The sequence below is a fragment of the Martes martes genome (assembly GCF_963455335.1).
Source record: "Martes martes genome assembly, chromosome: 11".
In the NCBI taxonomy this organism is placed as follows: Eukaryota; Metazoa; Chordata; class Mammalia; order Carnivora; family Mustelidae; genus Martes; species Martes martes.
Window position 1 is genome coordinate 59530031 of NC_137899.1, and position 23104 is coordinate 59553134.

At 35.7% G+C, this 23104-nt stretch overlaps 1 protein-coding gene across 2 annotated transcripts in view; it reads right to left on the bottom strand.

The window, feature by feature from the left end:
- The window catches only part of SKAP2 (src kinase associated phosphoprotein 2), a 171441-nt gene that overhangs the window by 133092 nt on the left and 15245 nt on the right, over positions 1 to 23104 (bottom strand). For both annotated transcript variants that reach the window (XM_080818192.1, XM_080818193.1), the window contains exon 4: positions 18934 to 19041. In XM_080818192.1, the coding sequence (XP_080674318.1) occupies positions 18934 to 19041 (108 nt within the window). The remainder of the gene's footprint in view (positions 1 to 18933; positions 19042 to 23104) is intronic.

The window sequence follows — 23104 nt, forward strand, 5'->3', positions numbered from 1 at the left end:
GTAATAGCCAAAAGCTAACAATGGGCAAGTCCCATATGTTAGGCAGTCATTTATCTTTACAATAATCCTGAGATGCTACAAGCATCCCTATTTTTATCAATTAAGAAACTAAGGCTTAGAAAGAAGCTAATTTTTCCAAGTTGTAATGTCAAACCAGGACTAAACCCAGGTATATGTGATGCCATAGTCTGTGCACTTAACTGTAACAGTACAATTTGATCCTTGATGTAATAAAGTACAACATTTATCCTCTTTAAAGCCCTTCAAAATTTAGTTTTCAGTTACTAGAAGTACATCCGGTCTGCCCTGAATATTGTTTAATATTGTTTAAGCAGCCAAGGCAAAACATAGTTCAAAAACACGATGCCTGAATTACAAGAAAGAAAATAATTAGACAATAAAAACAAACAGAAAAAAAGCCTAAGAACATACCAGGATTCAAATGAATGCCAAAGAAAATTATCAAGATAAAATGTATCCCCATATCTATATAATCATACTGAGAAAAGAAAGTAATTAATGGCTTCTAAAATTCTGTAAATTATCACATGTTTAGAAGCAGAAGCAGCAAGTCTCCTGGTTTACCCATGAGAAAAGCTGGAACAGTTGTCTCTATTCTGAACCCCCTGAGCTATCTCCTTCCACGATCTCTGGCAAGTCTTATCTTTCTCATGACACTCAACATGTTTAGGCAAATAAATCAATAATTCTCCATATCTCTACCCCGTATCGCAGACTCCCTCTGAAATATCTTTGACTGAATTTTTCAATACTCCCTCAAGTTCAACAGGCTTGATCTTTCTAATCCACTTTCCCATTGTCCTTATAGATGGTATCACCTCCTCAAAAAAGGAATCTGAGTGTCACAGTTCGCCTTAGGTCTAATCACAAAGTCTACCTTGGGTTCTTCCCTATGTTCCCTCTCTGTACTTCTTCTCCTTTGCCCTTTGTCTTCACCCTCAAGGGGAACACAAGCCTCCAGCCAGGTCTTTCTCAGGCTTGTACTCCTCAGAAGTATACCAATCCCTGTCTCTTTCCTTCACCTCCAGCTCCAGACTAAATTTGTACTTGTGTTAAGATACATTCCTCTCTCTGCTTGCTTAATCCACTATCTACTTGCTTTCTCCATTATTACCTTAGCTATATATGACAACTGATGAGCCAAAGCAGTAAATATAAGAGAGAAGTCATTGGTCCTCAACTACCCAACGACGCCAGGGTCTTTGAATTGGGATAAAACTAGAATTATTTTTCTAAGGAAAATTTAGTCTGCCTCCGACCCAAATCCCTTAGCCCACTTTTACGTAAAGGTATGTTGGTCTTCTGTGTAGGCGCATATCCTTGACAAGCTCCTCATCTTCTTTTTTTGTTTTTTTGTTTTTTTTTTTAATTTATTTATTTGTTAGAGAGAGAGAGCGAGCGAGCACAGGCAGACAGAGTGGTAGGCAGAGGCAGAGGGAGAAGCAGGCTCCCCGCCGAGCAAGGAGCCCGATGTGGGACTCGATCCCAGGACGCTGGGATCATGACCTGAGCCGAAGGCAGCCGCTTAACCAACTGAGCCACTCAGGCGTCCCCAAGCTCCTCATCTTCTTAAGACAACATCAATCCTACCTCTCATTCTGCTGGCTAAAAAGATAGGACTACAAGTAACTCACAATAACTACACTCCAAGTAGTAGTTAAAGAATATATCCTGGGGTGCCTGACTGGCTCAGTTGGTAGAGTGTGGGATTCTTGATCTTGGTGTTGTGAGTTCAAGCCCAGGTTGTATGTAAAGATTACTGAAAAACAGAATCTAAAAAAAAAAAAAAAAAAAAAAAAAAAGAATATATCCTAAATTTCTCTGCAGTCCAGTACCATTCTAAGAAATATTATATTTGAACAGAGGTAAAGAATGTACAGCTTAGCTATTCTAATTCAGGGGTCAAAAATGAAATCTCTCCAGTCACCAAAAAAGTATGTGAAAGAGACCAGAACTGGGAGGGAACAGAGTGGTATGCAATGCAAATTGGAAAGAGATGATGTGTCTAAGAGGAATAATGAACACCATTCAAGTCCAGTGTTGCTAGCTTGTCCAATTTTTCCAGAGAAGGCAGAAATAGGAATTTTTCTGGGTTAGTAGAAATTTTCCCAAAAAACGAAATACTGATTTGGCCAAAGAAAATACACTGATAGGCCCAGTTTGGAAATTGAGACTTCTGTTCTCGGTACTTTATATGCTATCTTAATTTTAAACTAATCTATCAGGGAGTTATGTACGTGAACCAGGGTAGACAAACATTTTCAGCAAAGTATCAGACAGAAAATATTCTAGGCTTTGAGGAATATTTGGTCTCTGTTACAACTACTTACTGTGGCTGATACAGCATAAAAACAATGATAGTATATCAACAAATGGGTGTGGCTGTATTTCAGTAAAATATTATTCATAAAAATAACAGCAGGTCATATTTTCCCCTTGAACTGTAGAGTGCCAACCTCTATTCTAGACTATTATTTTGGCTCCATATAAAATGAGTTGACCTAAACTGTGTTTTGGCATTACGCTATATACCTATGTTGATAGACGTTTTAAGGAAGAACTCCAGAGTATCACTGAAGTATTATGGAAAGTTTAATTTATCACATCATATGGCAATCTTTTTTTAGCCTCTTTGAAATTTCTTAGGTTCTAGTGTTAGTAAGACCTGTACTACTTTTAGATATCTTATTTATTTTGATATCATCAAAGATAGTGTCAGTCATGCATCTGATCAGTTTTCTCTCTTTGCATTGGTTGCTGGAGAGCTAAGGGCCAAAGTAAGGATTGGTCTCTGGCAGAAGTCTAGAGTATGGATAGTAGACATTCGAGATATAAACACTAATCCTAGTTTCACTTTGTTTTCCCCAACTATCTTTCTCCTCCCTGTGCCTGATTTCCTAACGTGTCTTATATTTAACCTTTCTGTAATATGTTTATCGTTGGTAACTGCCTCCATATTTTTGGTAAAACAATACAAATTAGAACAAAATAATAAAAATAAGAGACAGGACAAATTAAATTCGAACAACCTAAAAATTTAATTTTTGTTTAGCTGTATATACAATCCTACCTTTTTATATATATTGTAAAAAGTAGGTAATTGTTGGGGTACCTGGGTGGCTCAGCTGCTTAAGCATTTGCCTTTGGCCCAGGTCCTAATGTCTTGGGATGGAGCCCCCCGGCCCCCACATTGTTGGGCCCCTTGCTCAGCTGGGAGTCTGCTTTTCCATTTCATTCCGCCCTTCCCCACAGCTCATGCTCTTTCTCTCTCTCTCTCAAATAAATAATCTTTTTTTTTTTTAAGGTTTGTTTTTTTTTTTTATTTGACACAGAGACAGAGAGTACAAGTAGGCAGAGCAGCAGGCAGAGGGAGAGGGAGAATCCCTGCTGAGCAGAGAGCCCAATGCGGGGCTTGATCCCAGGACCCCGAGATCACAACTCGAGCCGAAGGCAGCCGCTTAACCGACTGAGCCACCCAGGCGCCCCTCAAATAAATAATCTTAAAAAAAAAAAAAAGTATGTGATTATTTCACCTACTTAATCCTTTATTTGTAATATTTTATATTTTTCAAATTTGTAAGCCTTTATATTTTTAATAGTTTTTTTCATCTATTTAATCCTTTCTCACATACACTACTAAAAAGAGATAAAGAATAGGACAGCCAAAGAGCAAACAGTTTAAAAGCAAAACATAAAAAAAACTTCACTAACAGGAAAATCAGCCCTAAAGAAAGTTTGGAAATTTAAAAAAAAAAAAAAAAGGTTAACCAACCTAGACAGTTACCCTTAACATTTTTATTGCCTCCAGCTCTTCTCTCTATAAGTCAATTCAAAGTTAGCACGCTAAACAATGATTTTAACCTACCACTTTAATGACATTCCCCTCCTCTAACCAGCTACCTACTGTTGACTATGTGTCTAAGAATATTGTCTACCCCAACCCTTCACTTTCCTACCTCCCTACACATGCGTGTACAGCACTAAAATTTAGTCATACCTTCAGAATATCCTACCTTGTAATAGGTATCTGGCTTTGCCTGCCCTGACTTGTTCTCTCCTTCAGTCAAATCATCTTAATTTTCCTTTGGAGAATGACACTTCTCCCAATCTCCACGTAGTTTGGGAAGGAATGACCTCACCCCCTACCTGTCAACTCCTTTTTGGGCATATGACCCAGTTTTGGCCAACTGTAGCACCTCACCCCCACATCCCTCACCTCTCACCCCCTACCCAGACCACAGTGATTGATTCAGAATAAGCATGACCCAAGCCATGGACTTCTGTTACAACTACTCAGAGATCTCTCTGTCCAGTAGGGTTGCTCAGCTGACAGAAAATAAGCAGGAAGCTGCCAGTGGCTGGTGGTCATCATAAAGGAAGCTACACATAGGAAAGCAGGATGTGAGAATGCTCATTACAGTTTGAAAGCTCACCTGGATCCAGGTGGACATGCAGCGAGACCCCAACTCTACCCCTCTCTCATAGGTAAACCAATAAATTCCCTTCTGCTTTTTGCTTAAACCAGTTGGAGGGGCATCTGGGTGGCTCAGTCAGTTAAGTGTCCAACTCTCAGTCGGGACAGATCTAGAGTTCAGAATGACAATTCTCAAGGTTCTAGCCGGGCTCGAAAAAGGGATAGAAGATATTAGAGAAACCCTCTCCAGAGAGATAAAAGCCCTTTCTGGAGAAATAAAAGAACTAAAATCTAACCAAGTTGAAATCAAAAAAGCTATTCATGAGGTGCAATCAAAAATGGAAGCTCTCACTGCCAGGATAAATGAGGCAGAAGAAAGAATTAGTGACATAGAAGACCAAATGACAGAGAATAAAGAAGCTGAGCAAAAGAGAGCCAACTCTCAGTCGGTTAAGTATCCGACTTTTGACTTCAGCTCAGGTCTTGAGCTCAGGGTCTCGAGTTTAAGCCCTGCACCAGGCTCCATGCTGGGCATGCTAGGCATGGAGCCTACTTAAAAAAATAAAATAAAATGTGCTTAAACCAGTTTGAGCTGGGCTTCTACCCCACGCACTGAAAGACTTTGAACCAATACATCCCTTTACCAGGCTGTTTCACAAACAGGAAATGCTCCTGCCTCCATGTTCCACATATCAGAAGCCTCCTTGTTCTCCCAGACCTGGCTGAAGTGCCATCTCCACAAGACTATCATCATTCCGATCCTAATGATTATCTTTTCTCTCCTGCTATATGTCTTGCAGCAGTGATTACATCAATCTGCCTTGAATTAGAGCTGATACTTACATCTTTCTTTCTTCTACTAATCCATAAGATCCTAAAGGCAATGACATGTCTTATTAATCATTTTATTTCCCTCAGTCTAACAAAACAAACAGTAAAATCTGTTGAATTAAACTTTTATTCCATCTAGCACTCTACCTAAAACATACAACATTGTTACTCTTTCTTCCTACTTTTATTTTAAAAAAATCAATTCTTCACCATAAGACCCATTTTCTTTCAGCAAAGAAATCCTATTCTAACCATATTAGAGGCTTATAGCATACATAAATCCCAGGATACCAATACCAAAACAAGTCCTATTCAATGAAAGAAATATATATGTGTTTCTTTGTCCCCATTATAAGAATTTTACTATTTTTTATATTAAAATATTATTTTTATTAACCTCCTTTCATGTTCAAGTGATAGGCATGTTCAAAATAGTAAAGCTTATAGCCGGTATTAAAAAGTGAGGAGAAGCTTCTAAAGACACTTGAACAAAATGACACAAAAGCACATCTCTGAGATGAAATTACTTTTCTGACAGAGTCTTTAAGATGACACTATCTGTTTCTGCTCTTTAGGCACGGAAAAGAACCAGATAGTATTCAAGCTACATTAGCATTTTCCCTGGTTATTCCAACTGCAAAGCTTTGAGGCTGCACCACTGCTTCAAAATACCTGAACTTGGAGAATGCTCGCAGGACTTCCACATGAAAAAGTAGAACTAAATATCTGATGATGATATTGGGACTTGTGAGTACATTTGACAAGAAATACCGAATTAGAATCCCTAAAATTTCTCCACAGTGAAAATGAATCTAACAATTAAATTAAACATGACTATGAATGTAGATGAAGATACAAGAAAGATACAGGGCTCCTGAGAAAACAACCAAAAATAAAAAATTAAGAGTCCTGGGACTACTGTAATTCATTCTCTCTCCGACTCTAGATCAGTGCTTCTAGCTGAGGTGAAGTTTTTCTCACCAAAACACGACAAATTATACTGTGGAAATAAACAAGAAAGAAAGAAGAAAGAAGAATGAAAGAAAGAAAGAAAAGGAAGGAAGGAAGGGAGGGAGAGAGAGGGGAGGGAAGGAAGGAAGGAAGGAAGGACGGAAGGGGTTACTAGGAAAAAAAAATAATGGCCACGTACGTGGATAATGCAGAATGTCAAAATGCGATAAACATTTCTAAGCGCGTTCTCTGAATTTCTGCACCGATGTTGTTGCAGACCAGTAACAAAGATCACAGACCCAGATCAGTCTACAGACCACACACTGAGTAGCACTCCTTGGATAATTCACACAGCTTCCTAGTGTCTCAGTTCCCTGATCTGGCAAGACTGCTCAGTTCGCAATGGGAGGAAGGGGGGAGAGGAGGCGGCGAAGCAGGACTGGGAGAGGAATCCTTACAGAAGAGAAGAAATGAGTTCAAAGAAACAAACCATCTTTTCCTTTAGCCAATAACAGTAACCATTTTTCCAGCAATGATCCCAGCACCCCTTAAATCCTGCCCCTATAACTACACATTGAAAAAGAAAATTAACAAAAAGCCAGTAAATGAACAAAACATCTACTTTGATTCCATGTTCTCTGAAACAACTCGTTAAAGTGAAATGAAAGTGACATGAAAGAAGATCCATGTGATTATACATCTATATTTGTGATACAACAAATACATATTGCTAGAAATGAAGGAGGAATATTATATGCAACAATACAAGTCTTTTTTTTAAAGGATGTTAAGAATGTTAAAGGCTGCAGAATTCAAGAGTTCACTGAGCTGAAAAGGCACAGCAAGAAAATTACTTTTTGCTATTTGCACAATTTTTAAAATATGCATTAAGTAACAATAACATAAAAGGTGAGCTAGAATATGCCCCCGTTTTAACTAGTATATTAATCTCATAACTCTTTAGAGTAAAAGAACTCAGTATTTTAAAAAATAATTTAGCTTTGAGTTAAGAACACTTAAGAACAACACTTCTTTAGTTAGGTAAAGACTTCTTAAACATGACAGCAAAAGCACAGGCAACAAAAGAAAAAACAGACAAATTAGACTTCATCAACGTTAAAAGCTTTCGTGCTTCAAAGGACAGCATCCAGAAAGTGAAACTGATAACCCACAGAACTAGAGAAAATATTCACAAATCATATATCTAATAAGAGACTGGTAGCTAGAATATATAAAGAACTCCTAAAACTTAAAAAGACAGCCTCATTGGAAAATGAGAAAAGGTTTTGAGTAGGCATTCTCTGAAGAAGATATGCAAATGGCCAATATGTACATGAAAAGATGATCAACATCCTTAGTCATTAGAGAAATGCAAATCAAAACCACAATGAGACAGCACCTAATACCTACTAGGACGACTAAAGCAAAGACAGACAATAACAAGTGTTGAAGAGGATGGGGAGAAACAGAAACCTTCTCACATTGCTTACAGACACGCAAGATGGTATAACACTCTGGTAAACAGTTTGACAATACCTCAAAAAGTGAAACTTTATGGTACCACAGGACCCAGCAATTCCACCCCTAAGTATATGCCCAGGAGAAATGAAAACCTATTCATTCACATAAAAACTTACACACATGTTCATAGCAGTATTATTAATGATAGCCAAAAAAAGAAACTCGAAACTCTATCAACTGATGAATGGACAGACAAAATATGATATATCCATACCACCAAAGTATTATCAGGCTATAAAAGGGAGTGAAGTACTGACAGGAACTACCATACAGATGAACTTCAAAAACATCATACTAAGTAAAAGAAGCCAGACACAGAAGGCCACATATTTTGTGTGTCCATTTAAATAAATGTCTAGATTAGGCAAATCTACACATACAGAAAGTAGATTCATGGTTGCTTAGGCCCATGGGCATGGGGGAAGTAGGGGTAAATGGGGAGTATCTGCTTAGAAATAGGGTTTCTCTTTTGTGACAATGAAAATTTTCTAAAATTGATTGGAGTGATCCTTGCACAGCTCTGTGAACTTATTTAAAACTACTGAATTGTATACTTTAATGGGTAAATTCTATGGTTATGTTAATTATAGCTCAATAATATTACTTTTTTAAAAACAGAATACTGTAAGAATCCTAGATTCTGCCCCAAAACTTGCTGATGGACTCTATAAAATCAGTCATCCCTTTGAATTTAATAATCATGTATCTTCTCAAAAGGCATAATTTTAGGAGGATTAATAAAGAAATTGATTCAATCTCACCTACGATTCTGTGTTGCAAGGTACTACTCATACATACGCAAAAAGCCCCTCAAAAAAATAATGTACTCAAGTTGATTCTTATACCCTTCTTACAGAGACATTTTCTTTAATAGTATCTATATTATTTTTTTAAGATTTTATTTATTTGACATACAGAGATCACAAGTAGGCAGAGAGGCAGGCAGAGAGAGAGGGGGAAGCAGGCTCCCTGCTGAGCAGAGAGCCCAACGCGGGGCTCGATCCCAAGACCCTAGGATCATTATCAGAGCTGAAGGCAGAAGCTTAGTCCACTAAGCCACCCAGACACCCCTCTATGTTATTTTTTTAAGGATTTTATCTATTTATTTGACAGAGCGAGTGAGAGGGCACAAGCAGAGGGAGCAGCAAAGAGAGAGGGAGAAACAGGCTCTCTGCTGAGCAGGGAGCCTGACACAGCTCCATCCCAGGACCCTGGGATCATGACCTGAGCTGAAGGAAGACACTTAACTAACTGAGCCACCCAAGCGCCCCAGTATCTGTATTATTTTTAAATCTACAGCATTTGTATCCCATTTTCCTTGAAGTACTGAAGTAAGGACCCTGAAATTCACTTTCAATTTTGAAAAAAATGCTGATAAGCAGATACCAAAGACTGTATAATCTTTGTAAAAATTTAAAAAAACAATTTTTGCCTTAATCCACTCTGTGTCTATTTATTAATAGAGCATTTATTTGTTCTTAGTGAATTTGCAGCCTTATATGAGTTGTGTGTACTACGCTTTCTATTTGGACATGTATGGTCTTTAACCATATACCATTCGACTCTGAAATAAGAATAATGAGATAATGATTGGTACACTTGTTTCCTAATAATTTCACGCTACATTTTTCCCCACTGTTTTTTCCTAATAATTTAATTTCCTAATAACACTTGTTTCCTAATAATTTCAGGCCACTTTTTTCCCCACTGTTTTTTTCCAGGTATAGCTTTATAAATCTTCCAATATAGTTCAAATTTATTCAAATATTCTCAAGAGTTTGCAAGTTTTTTAGTCACTTACTATTGAGTTCATGTATAAAATGAGTGACTCCCTCCATAGGCTACAGGTGCCTATCTACAAAACTTTCCCAAGCGTAATATTTCTTTATTCTCATATTCTCATTATCTGCTCAATGGAGAAAAGCTGTGGCACAGAGAGGTAGAATGGTTCCCAGCAAAGGCATGATCCATTTATTACAGAAAACTAAACTAGTAACTGTTTACACAGAGTACTCAATTCAAAAAATGATCATTTACTATGAATCTCTAAAACTTCCAACAGCAAATCCTACAAAATCCAGTAAAATGTATGAGTTAAACAATACAAAAGATAGACAACACCTCAGGCACACAACTGTGTCAAACACAAAAAGAAACATTTATCCAAGGCAATCCTTAGATACACAGGCTGGACAGCTATAATACCTTGCATTTAACATGTCCTTACTATGGGCCAGGAAGTGTTCCAAGCTCTGTGTAGGCTTATCCTCCTTAATCCTCTGAACAGCCATAGGACATGGGTGGTTACTATGCTCAGTTTCTTAGATGAGGAAACTCAAATAGGTCAAACAACTTTGCTGGAGGTCACAGAGATGAATAACAAGGCCAGTACTTTAACCCAGACAGTATGATGACAGAAGCTGTTCTCAACCACTGTGCTGCATTTTTAGGTTGACTGGGTTATATCTCATCCTTTATCTGCCCCCCAAAAGAATGAAACTGGAAAGAGAAGGCCAAGAGAAGGCTCACTTAAGCTCTATCCCCATATATCTGGATAATTACCAGGCAGACTAGATGTTCACTGTTACCTCAAACTCAAATGTTCAGACCCAAACTTACCAACATTTACAATTTCCTCCCACCCTGTTCTCAGTCAATTCCTTAAGTCATCCAATTTAGAATTTTGTAATTACCTTTGGCTTCTCTCTTTTTAAAATTCTGCACATATCCACTTACCATGTCCTGTCTGTTCTCCCTCAGATTTATCTTTTCCTTTCCAGTTTCACTATCCTTGTCTAGTCTCTGTTCAGTTCACATCTGGCTTAATGGAATAGCCTCTTCCTTCATAGTCTACAGGTTTTCATCCCTTTCAATCCATCTATATCCCACAACTAGCTACATGCTTCTAAAATATGGTCTGTTGTTAATATTCCATTGCTCAAAAAGCTTAAAATGGATATTCCTTTTGCTTACCAATTCAACTCCTCATGACGCCATTTAAAGTCCTCAATAATTAATTCTCCCTTGCCTAAAATAATGGGATTCTCTGTGAAGAAATAAAAACAAATTCACAAAGATAGGGCCTTAGCCAGAGTAACTCGTTTAGTGGCCATATTAGGACCTGAGGTGAAAACCGGGGCTTGCTACGTGCTTCCTTTGTGCATCCACATCTCCCAATCCCCTTCAATCTCTCTAAGCCACGTTGGTCTTTGCACAGTTCCTCAAAGGACACTAATTTCCAGCCCCGTTTCCTATTGTCTCCACTTTCTCAGCTTATCTGAAAAGCATTCTCCCCTCCATTCTTTACCAATTAAAACTTTACCTACCCTTGTTAAGTTCTGATTCAAATTCTAATTTTTTCCATAAAACATTCATGGAGACCAGTCTGCAATCGCTTCTTCCTTTTCTGACCTCCTAGGGTATTTGGTGTCAAAGCCACACATTTCTGTGTTTGAACAAAGCTGACGAAGTTTCCAAATACTAGATATAATAGTATATTTTATATATATAAATATGTTACATATTTCATACATATAAATGTATAATATTTATTATTAACTTACAAACTTATTAACTTATAAACTTACAAATGGTTTATTGTTATAAATTATTAGTATTTAGTATTAAATCATAAGTTATTAAATATATTAAATTATAAGTTTATATATAAATATATAAAAGTTTTTATATAATATATTTATATAAAAATTTTATATAAATATATTTATATATAATAAATATATAAAAATATGTTTATATTTATATTATAATAAAACTAAAATTTTTTTTATGGAAAGGGACAGTTCCTTTCCCCTGCTTATAGCATCTAGATTCTTCTAGAAAGCTAGCATTCACTCTAATGAATATCTAAGATTTGACTGACACTTTCTGGACTACCTTCGACCTGTAGACTGGGAACAGACTTTTTCCCCAAGGAATGATTTCAGCAGGTCAGTTGTGAAAATGCTTTAGGACAAACAGCCTCTTGAAAGTATTAGGATAATAGACATGCAAAAGCAAAGGCACCACCCACAAGCTACCTAAACTATTTGACTGGATCCTTCACTCAGAAACAAAGCAATAACCAAGGCTTCCAGACATTTGAGGAAAACCATTAGCAGGAAGGAAAAGGACCAAAGTTTAAAGCCTAACTCCTAGACAAAGCACAATCAACTCAGAGAATCAAATACAAATGTTACAGACTTTAACGATGCAAAAATAATTTAATTATGAAAACTGGAATTGAAGAAGGAGAAGAGCGATGGAAGAAAGGCTAGGGGCACAAATTTCCTCACGTTTTATAACAAAGAGTCAATAGGTACTGTTGGAGTTTGGCACAAACCTTTTGCAAAATACAAATTAGTTGAGTCAAAAGCAAACACAATAAAAACTAAAAATAAAATGAAAAACCAGGAGGCAGAAGTGGGAGAGGAGGTTTGAAGACTCATTGGCATGAAGGGAATCAACAGATACTGCTTAAGGTTGAGCAAATGAGTATACTTTTATATTAGTCTGCAGAAGCACAACATCCACCATTATTATGGTAACTACAGAAGACACTGGGACATATGGCTACTTGGGGAATTGACAGGTTAGGGTGGGGTGAACAAGAAGGCTTTTACTTTTATTGCATATCCTTCTGTTCTTTTTCAACCATATGCATGTCTCGTGTAATGAGAAGGAAAAACTCGTCTAATTCTTTAAGCAGCATGGCACAGAGGGATCCAAGAAATTGAAGTTTGCTACTTAAGAGTTGGATGTTCTGGCCAAGAGACCAAAACCTTACTGAGTCTCCATTTCTACAACAAAATAGGGAAAATGTCTCCCACACAGGGTCTTTCTGAGCCCATTAAAGGAATATGCATGAAAGAAACTAGTTCAGAGTCAGACAAATTTCTCAATAAATATTAATGTATTTCTTCCTTAAAGATGCTACCCCGGCCACCAGCACAGTCACCTCTAAGGAAGAAAGAAGTAGAATCCTTTAGAATCCTTTAGAATCCTATGCAGGCTGGCATGCCTTCCTCTGAAATAAAATTCATCAGTCCACTGTCTTTTTTCTTTTTTCTTAAGACTTTATTTTTAAGTTTTCTCTATACCCACTGTGGGGCTCAAACTTACAACCCCAGGATCAAGAGTCATATGTTCTACCAACTAAGCCAGCCGGTACTCCTGTCAGTCCACTGTCTTGAAGAACCTTTGCTTTTCGATTTCTAAACTCTAAATTCACCCTTTAGCTCAGGCTATGAACAGGAGAAACAACTGAAAACAGGAAGCCATATATTGCAACTTCTCCAAACTCAAAGACAGCAAGGAAGAAAAGCCAGTTGCGTGCCTAAGTCTTAGGAAATACGGTGCTCTGCGAGAGCCAAAAACACCTTTACCCCCCCGCCCTGGCGCTGACACCTGAAGGTCTGTGAGTGGGGCCCATACTTCCTTGGGTTAAAGCATTGCCCTTATAAACACGCAGTTACTGATGAAAACCCGGTTTTTGGACTTCGACTCCAAATGTTCTTTTCAGCACCTTTTCCCACTCTCTCTCCAGAAAACTTCAGGAACCATGTAAAAATCACTTAAATAAATGCCTCCCCATCCCCCGCTCCACAACTGACTCCACAACCTCTCAGAATATAGGCATAAAGTTTATGCTTTGGTTAATTCAATATAATGCGAAAACCTATGACTGACTCAGTCAACAGATTAGAGAGGAAAACCAACGAAGCCAGTTTTTTGCCTAGGTACAGACCGAATCAACTGAACAGTGTAACACATCCTAGTTACTATTTTTGGAATCTGCCTTACTAGAAACTTAGATTGCTAATTACCTTATTTTAGGTGATTGTCTTCTCCTTCCAGCTAGATTATGTCTCTTGAAAACAGGAACTTTGTTTTAGTCATCTTTGAATTCCCCTTCCTCATGGATTGTGTAAACAACTGCTCATTTACTGTATTAAAGATGCATTACTTTGCATAATGCTGAGTATTTTTTTTAAAGACTTTATTTATTTATTTGACAGAGAGAGAGATCACAAATAGGCAGAGCAGCAGGCAGGGGGGTGGGGGCGAAGCAGGACCTGGGCTCGATCCCAGGACCTTGAGATCATGACCTGAGACGAAGGCAGAGGCTTAACCCACTAAGCCACCCAGGCACCCCAATGCTGGGTATTATTAACTTTCTGATCTTTCTTATCTAGTCCACTTTGTTATAGTCTTATTGGCCTCCACTGTTCTATTTTGAGGTATTTTCCCATTCAATGGCATAAAACTTAGGTGATTCTCAATAATTATCTGTTTTTATTTACTCATATGTACCTTTGTATCATGAAAGTATTTCACATCAGCGTACTTTATGTTTCCAATCACACAGTATATTATCTTGAACGTTGAAAATGTTTCCTCCTTTTTATTATTACCCCAAATTATAACCCCGCGCTTCTACCAAAATACTTGAAACTTGCTATATACATTACAGAAGGACTAAAGTAATCATCTTTCTTATATTGCTATAATACACACAAGGTAGAAACTGGTATGTTGAAATAACAAAAGGTTAAAAAAAACCCCTCAAGTGCAACACTAACGTATGTCATAAACACCAAGAGGTGTGCAAACGAGTCTCAATTCTCAGAATAAAATTTTAAAATATGAGTTTAAGTATCAAAAATCACATGACACTATGGTAGGAAAAATCCTTACCCTAAATGGTAAGTTATTGAAGGAACCTTTTTTCCCCTGGTTTTAAACAATGTTTCATATTCTACTAGAATCCAGAGAAAAGTAAAGCATCTATTGTGTGGCTTTTACAAGAACAGATTAGTGCTAAACCTAATTTTACACAAAAAGATATCTTCCTCAAAAGTTTGGTGTGCAATGTGTACAAATTTACACATTAAATGTATGTGTGTGCACATCGATGGATTTATATCTAAGCTTGTTTTTTATATCTAAGCTTGTTTTAGATGCATTGTGAGAGCTCATTATTTACAGGCATCCCAGAGATAATCTTTTTTAAAGCAATCCTCTGAAATAAGTGATCTGTATGTTTTTTGAATCTCAATTTTCATATTCTAGACTTTCTTAAAGAAAGATACACCAGAAAAGAAAAAAATCATTATTTACTCTTATAAATTATAATCAAGACAGCTTAGTCCTTTTCCTTAATCCTCAGCTTTAAAAAAATAGTTCCATTTCTAAACCAAGATTTTTTTCATATGAACCTACATCCTTGCAATGCCTACAGTCTTCAGGAACCTATACTTGGGAATTTTTAGTTAGGAAGATACCAGGACAATAAATGACTGTGTTATATCTTCAGCTTCATTTTAGCCTTCCTATATTCACACCCTAGAGGTTCCAGATTCTTATCCACAAAGTGATTATGGTTTAGGACTGAATCAGATTTGTAACAAATGTCCACTGGGATTCTTCGACCTATCATCGACGGGTAGAGCCGATATATGTCTTCTAGCTCATCGAATCTGTTCACCTTACCTCAGGGACTTCCCACAATGCTACGTGGTTAGAAACCTTCTTTCACAAATGACAAAAATGAATGAAAAATGGTTTCAGAATAGAAAAATGGAAACGCAAGTCATTATATAGTGTCTAAAGGCTACCCTGCCTCTCCCACCTTAGTGCCCAAGCAAGCATTCTAACATACGCACAATAAGGGATAGTCTTCTTTAAGGTTTGAGTTTCATTTTCTCTAATTTTATCTGATTACTGACACACACCATTTATATTAACATTTCCATATATCCAGCCACACAATACAATAAAACTTCTAACAGCGATCTAGTCTGGAAACCATTGTGATTTGTTTTAAATTTCCCAGAAAAAATAAGGCACAAAGTTAATAAAATAGAAATTTTCAGTAAGTATGGTTTTTTATAAATATTACCACAACAAAATGAAACTAACAGCAGTCATGCAATTATGCATAAATAAAATACAGATTCTTAACTGTTTTTCTTAAAAGCTAATTCAGCATGTCACTCTCTCCTCTTTTGCTATAGCCTTAAAATGTATTTCCCCTCAAAAAATAAAAATAAAAAGCGCTTCCAAAGAGAGAAGAAAAAATTACAAACTACAATATTTTTTACGCTACAAGCTATACAAAAACCTGTCACCATCCATGTTACAATTCTAGTCATCAATAAGGTACTTTTTTTCGATGCACCACTCAAAAATCAATTATATCAACTCTTTTGTATAGAGAAGCAGCACACCTTTCAGGCAACTAGTATTAATGAGTAGACATGACTATGGAGTCTCCATCTGTTTCTCTGACAAAGCTGTGGCTACTCTAGTCTCTCATTGAAATTCCATTAATCTGGTGTACCAAGGTCCAATGCGAAAATCAAAACTCCATCTAACCCTTTATCAGCTCACAATAACCTACAAGTGAACTCTGCCTGTTAGCATGCAGCAAGTTATGATTTTGCTATCAATCAGGCAGTTGGCCAATAAAAAAAAAAAAAAGGCAGGCTGGAAACAGTGTGTCTGGCAGGGTTTGAAGACTTTGTTTTTGTTTTCTGTTTTCATCCTCCTCCAATTTCTATAGGGTGTCTGGACCTTGTGAGATTATGCATTATTCTCCTTGGCTGTGATTTAATTGCTACCAGCAATCAAGTCGAAGCATCACTGAAGTGTGCTTGAATTTCATTAGAAGATATAACTTATGCTACTTTCCTACAGTACCTAATAAACCATAAAGAAACCAAAACACATATGGCTTGAGGGAATAACTGGAAAATTAGGTAGCCATTTGGGAACTGAGTGAACTTTTGAACCAGAGGAACAGAGAAAAAGAAATATTAAAGGAAAAGACAGACTTAGAATGCACACAAAGATGTGCAGGTTTGACCTTTTCAGTACCTTGAAAATTACATTAGCATTATGAAAAATACATATCATGTTTAGAGTTTATAATCCATCAAAGTTCAGATACTTTGTTAGTGCCTACCATAAGGTAAAAGTCAAAAGGACAAAACAACAATCTGATTTGACAAAAGGCCTTTTGGTGACCTGAGCTAATTTAGTTATACTTATTGTTAAATGCATTATCTTTTTATAATTAATATATCATTAGACTGAGGTCCCATAATGAAGGAAAATTTATTTGGCAAGGGAAAGAAAACACATTTCAAATCTAAGTTGAAAGGAGAGAGACTGATATGACTAGATGACATTTCAGAGCGGAAATTAAAAATCCAAGTGGTAGTTTTAAAATTAATTTATAGTATTCTTAGGAGAAAAAATAAAACTATCATATATGGTATTTTTATATACCAAAAATGAGTGATACTAAAAGTTAAATTTTCAATCTGCTTAAGAACTGCTTACACCAACACTAATGAAAATGCACCTATATTTAACCAAAAAACTTAATGCTATACATAAATATAAGTTTTTAAATAATACTCAAATGCTGATTATGTAATCTTTTAACAATAAATCTTTTTCTTGCTATTAATGTATTTCCTATATATTTGGTTATGAAAGCAAACATGATTAAGTTATTTACTCATAATAAAGAAAATATGATAATTACATAAATGCATTATAATTTAATAACAACTCACTTTTTCTACCAAAACACTGGCTCTCATAGATATTTAATTGTTGGAGTTCTTAGGTTACAATTTCTTAAAGAATGTAAATAATGCTCCCTTGTACTTCAAGTTATTCATGCTATTTTTTTAAACTCTGAGCATATATACTCTATGAACATTTTGTGTGTGTGTGTGTGTATATTCTCTTACATATAAATATTCTCTGTATATGTATACATATACCCACCTACTCATTTCTATCTACCAACACTTAACAGTGGAGCAAAACAAATCATTGTAATGTGTCTGAAAAACAGTTCAACTCAAATAATAATTCACTGTTTTGCCTGAAAATATTATTTCATCAATTATAAAATATTTTCTAGTAGAAATGCTTTTGTAGACCAGGTTAAAAAGGGTAACACTCTGTTTCAGACAAGAACTATGACCAAAGAGAAATGTGCATCTTTTTAAAAAAATAGGGAATCTGAGAGAAAGAAACCTCTTCCTTTAAAAATAGAAATTAAATGTTTGCCAAAATATAAAATTCAACATAAAATGGATATGATTATTATTGCTACACATTGTACAAAGTTCTGAATATAAAAAAAAGATTGTGTTGTTCTGAATCAGTGGTTAGAATGTTTATCACTTATGCATGTACTTGACTTATCCCTGTTCTGCAATAGACATAATTTTATACCTCATAAAAGCAATTTATGTTTCCAAAGGGAATAATCTGGATAACATAAAATGTGGAGTGCTCTGTTGCAGGAAGCATATTTTCATTCAGCAATTGTATTTAGAGATGGAACTGCACAGTTTGATCATCATACAGTGGCAGAAGGCATTATTCACTTCTGTGTCTCCGTGAAACTTTGAGTGCCACGAATTAATATGCATGGCTAATTTATCGATACACATTCTTAATTTATAACCATATATCACCCTTATAAGGTCTCTAGGATGCAGATGCACTCAACTGGCTAGAACAGAGAAAGCACGTGCTACACTAAAAGCAAGTTTCATAAGTTGGGCGAGTTTTTAAAAATTACAAAGAGATAAACAATTGACTTTATTACTCATTCAATTAATACGGAACATTATAAAAAAATAATATTACTGCATAATGTAGGCTATCTTTAGGTGACAATCAGGAAAATGAGAATCTGTATTAAAAGAAGCATTTGATGAAAACCTGTCTTAATGTGAGAAGGCAATGTAAGAATAATTAATTTAATATTTTATGAACTCATTTTATATGTTTTCAAAAAAAGAGATCAAAAATCTTTTTCATTATTTATAAAATAAATAATACAAGAAGCCATTCAACAGCACAATAAAATTAAGCAAGAATCTGATAATATTAAATTAACCAACAAACTCACTAATAATATTCACACCGTGATGTAAACACTCTCTTAAAAATTCTAGTCAAGAAAATTTCCTAGGAAAAGAAGGAACTACATACTTAAGAAAACCACTAGAGAGAGCTCTTCTGTTCCTTAAAAGGTTCTGGTAAAGGTAAGTTAACTGAAGCCTCCACATTTCCTGTTTTCTGACAAGACGACCACCTCTACGCATTGCATTGTCTTGTGTTGGAACATCTAGAGGTATATTCAATGGCAAAACAACACATACCTTCAGAGTGAGCTTCATCATCTTTATCATATCTTTCTGAGGTTAGGGATACAGTGTCTGGAGGTCCCGCAAAAGGGTCATCATATTCTTCCCCATCTTCTGCGTCACCTATAGAAGAATCGGAGAAAAGCCTTTTATATAGATCAGCCATCTTTAAAATATGTTACTTTGTCAAGAGAGGTAAATTTCACTCTTAAACCTAGTCACTGTCATGGAAAAACAGAGTAAAAACAGGTCCTATTTTAATTTATATCTACTGTAACTTAAATAGTTTCTGGAAGTCAGTGGACAACTGTTTATTTCTGATACAAAAGTATACACGTTCCAAAATTATGATGGTCTCTACAAAGATGAATACAAAAAAAGTAGAAGCAGGGTAAAACAAACAAAAAAGAAAAAGAACCAAAATAATAACAAAAAAAAACAAAAAAAAAAAACAACAAAAACAGGAAAGCACAACAGAGAAAGTAATTCAAGTTAATTCCATTTACCTACTCAATAATTTGAAAAATTATGATGAAAAATTGATTCCATTTACCTACTCAATAATTAGAAAAATTATGATGAGAAATTGATAATTCAAAGCCACATGCACATTTTAGGTTTTCATGAAACATCACAGGGTTACATTAGAGTAGATTAAAAATACTCAGTTACATTTTCAAGAGCAGGAATCCTTCATGGGAAAAACTACTTTAAAACTCATATAACCCTTTTAAGTTCAAACAAAGTGATTTACAACCTGACACCTTCAATTTTCATTCAGTAATATGTTGTCATTTTTTTTTTAATGTTCTAGCCAGTTTTTACATGATTTCCAAATCCTAGGTTGGTTGGTTGCTTGGTTTGAAGTTATTTAATCCCCACAATAAAATCTTATTGTGGTTTGGGTTTTTTCCACATACTCATTTAGAATAATTTTTTTTAAAAGAGCGTGTCAGATATTTGCTAGCTTGGTCACATATAAGCACTCATTTTTTCAACCATATTCAACCACATCCAAAGAAAATTCAATAAAATTCAAAATAATGTATCCTTAATACTGTATCAATTATCTGTTAATTCAAGAGAAAACCAGCTACCTCAGGGAGTACCTAAAAAGCAGGATGAAAACCTCCATGGGAATCTAAGAGAACCTACACTATTACTTTAAGACCATGGTTGCTGAGCAGACCCAGATTAAAGCTACCATTCTCTCCAAAACAAAATCTGTATCCTCTGACATCGCACCCTATTTTTTACCATTATTTTTGGTAGAGGAAAAGCCCCTTTCAAAACACTGTCAAAATAATAAAGAAAAATCAATACTCAGCTCTATTTCTTTATAATTTTGGCATTTCATCAGCATCCATCATCCTTATCCTGAAAAAGATAGGGCTATCTCCCATCAAGGCAGTAAGAGCAGAGCACAGAGAACTATCTTACCGTCCTTGGTGATTCTACCGCCAGGTATATCATATGTGGATGTTTCCTCCCCAAATAAAACTCCAGGGAATACATGTAAACACTATTCATTCTTTACATCTTAATTTCTTTTTCTTTTAAAATGTTCAAAGTAGGACGCCTGGGTGGCTCAGTTGGTTAAGCGTCTGCCTTTGGCTCAGGTCATGATCTCGGGGTCCTGGGATCGAGCCCCACATCGCATCGGGCTCCCTGTTCAGTGGGGAGAATGCTTCCCCCTTTGCCCCTCACCCCACTCATGCTCTTCCTGGCTCTCTCTCTCTCTCTCTCTCTCAAATAAATAAAATATTTTAAAACAGAAGAAGAAGAAAACTAAAATGTTCAAAATACTTAAATACTTTTGGGAACATTCAGTGATCCCTTACAGTATTTCTCTTATGGAAAGCAGCATGCTCTGATGTCAAATATGAGATAAGAGAGAACCTCATTAAGTGCTAGGAAAACTATGTTCAGACATGGAATGACAGCTCATAGGATATACAGTAGTAAAGATCACAAAATCCTCAATTGCTCTTAGTTGCTGAAGTGTCCTTACATTCTCAATAAAGTAAGAATTGCTATGGTATGGATTTGCTAAGGATATTTCATATCATGAACTATAAAATAAATATTGCTGTGGGAAAAAAAAGTATCAGGATACCTCAAATATATTGCCCTGACTTGGCACTTAGCATATTATACTACCATGAATATAAAAATATAAGAGTAAAACCAACGAACACATGGAAATGATTTTGAAAAAGATTCAGATGCTCAGGTTTAACTCTATTAAGCTCCATGTGGAAATACAGAGAAAAAAATTAAAAGTTAAGAAGTTTTGAAAATCAGGATTTTTCATCTTTTGATAATATCCATTATATGTTTTTATGTGTGTATCCATGTATATACACATACACACATGCACACACCAATCTATATTTATATATGTATGCACACAGCAAAAAGATCATTATTAAAGCTAAACATAATATTTATGAGCTAAGAATATTTGATACAAATTGGTTACTAACATGTTAGAGTCTTCTGGATTTTGTGTTTTTAAAGAAAAATACATTTGTATCATTTAAGTGAAATCGTCTTCAGCTTACCATTCTAAGTACTACAGCTCATTTCAAATGTTTTTTTGTAATTAATGTGGTAATTTATATTTATTTAAAACAAAATAAATTAAATACTGCTACTGGCTTCTTCCCCCTCCCCTATTGTTCCCCCTTTTTTAGGCTCCCTTGAATTAACCCAGAAAGTAAAAGAAAATTTTTTTTTAATCTCTGCGGTATCTATATAGGGTTATTCCCTTTTCAATTCACATTAAGTTGAAATGACACATCATTTTTCAAAATGGTCTTCTTCATTTTACTGCTGTTCCACGGATGAACCATCCCTTTTCCTCCTTCCCAATTTTTTTTTTTCAACCCAATAAAGAGCTGTATTATAAGGACCTTTAATTGAACACAGGGGTCGCTGTTGAGTAGTGCAAAGCTTTTTTTTTTTTTTCCTCCTCCCCAGGGGCTGAGTATTTGTAGCTATACCTGCAAAGACTTCTATAAATTAAAAGGTAAATGTTCAACTTGTGTTTATGTAATAGAAAACTGAACTCCAAAGCAACAATGGGCATCAGGTAAACGTATCCAATACAATTTACAGACATAATTGAAAGCATTACAGCCTAATCAGACATCTAAAAGAAAAGCATGCTCAAATGAAATGTCTACAGAATCATTAGTTGGCAGCCATTCTATTACAATCACACATAATGTCAGTGGTGCCTTGAGCCTGTGCCAATGACAACAGCATAAATTTTGCATCTCATTTCTGTGGTCATAAAATTAATGATCAGTTTAAAAATACTTCTTTGTAAAAGTTATTGCGCAAAGAAAAGACATGAATGTGTCCCTGTTATGTACTCACAAGGATAATTATGGGGTTGTTGCTCATTAATACTGTTTCTTGTTTCCCTAGAAAACCATTTGATTTATCCCACAACTTTTAAAAGTTTAATTAACGATACAAAGTTAACAGTCTAAAAGACAATGATCCAAGACTTCCCTTCCTGTAATTTCAGTGACAACTTAAATATCATGGCAAAAATCAAAGCTGAATCTTACCACAGCAGCATATTTCTCTGATAAACATTTTTAAGTTTATAATAGTTGAGTTCAAATCACTATTATCCCTTCCTTATTATATTGTTCATCATCAATTAACATTTTCCTAAATGCCTGGAGATGAAGCCCCCAACAGCTGACAGTCATGATCTCTACCACTGCGGAAGGTGATGGAACCTATTTACTGCTTGTTTTGTCAAACACATCTGAAACACAATCGGGTAAACATTAAACTAAATAATACACCTTAAACTGAGGTGATAGTCATTCCCCCTTTAGAGCATGAAAGGCAAACTTGAGGATAAAAAGGACTTGAGGGAAAATAAATTAATTTCTAATTCTCTACTCCATTCACTTGTCCAGATTAATTTCTCAAGTAATAACATACAACTAAATTGACGGAATTAAGCATTTAATGTGACATTTCTTACGGGAATCTGTAGTTTAATTCTTCAGACTTTGAAGGATTTGGGTCACCACAAAGGAGATTCTGTTCATAATTCATCTGCAATCGGAAGGCTTAACAGCAAGCATACATGAGGCGGAGCTTTAAAATAAGGATATCATTTCTCAAGCACTACCTCTGAAATATACTTCTACTACTA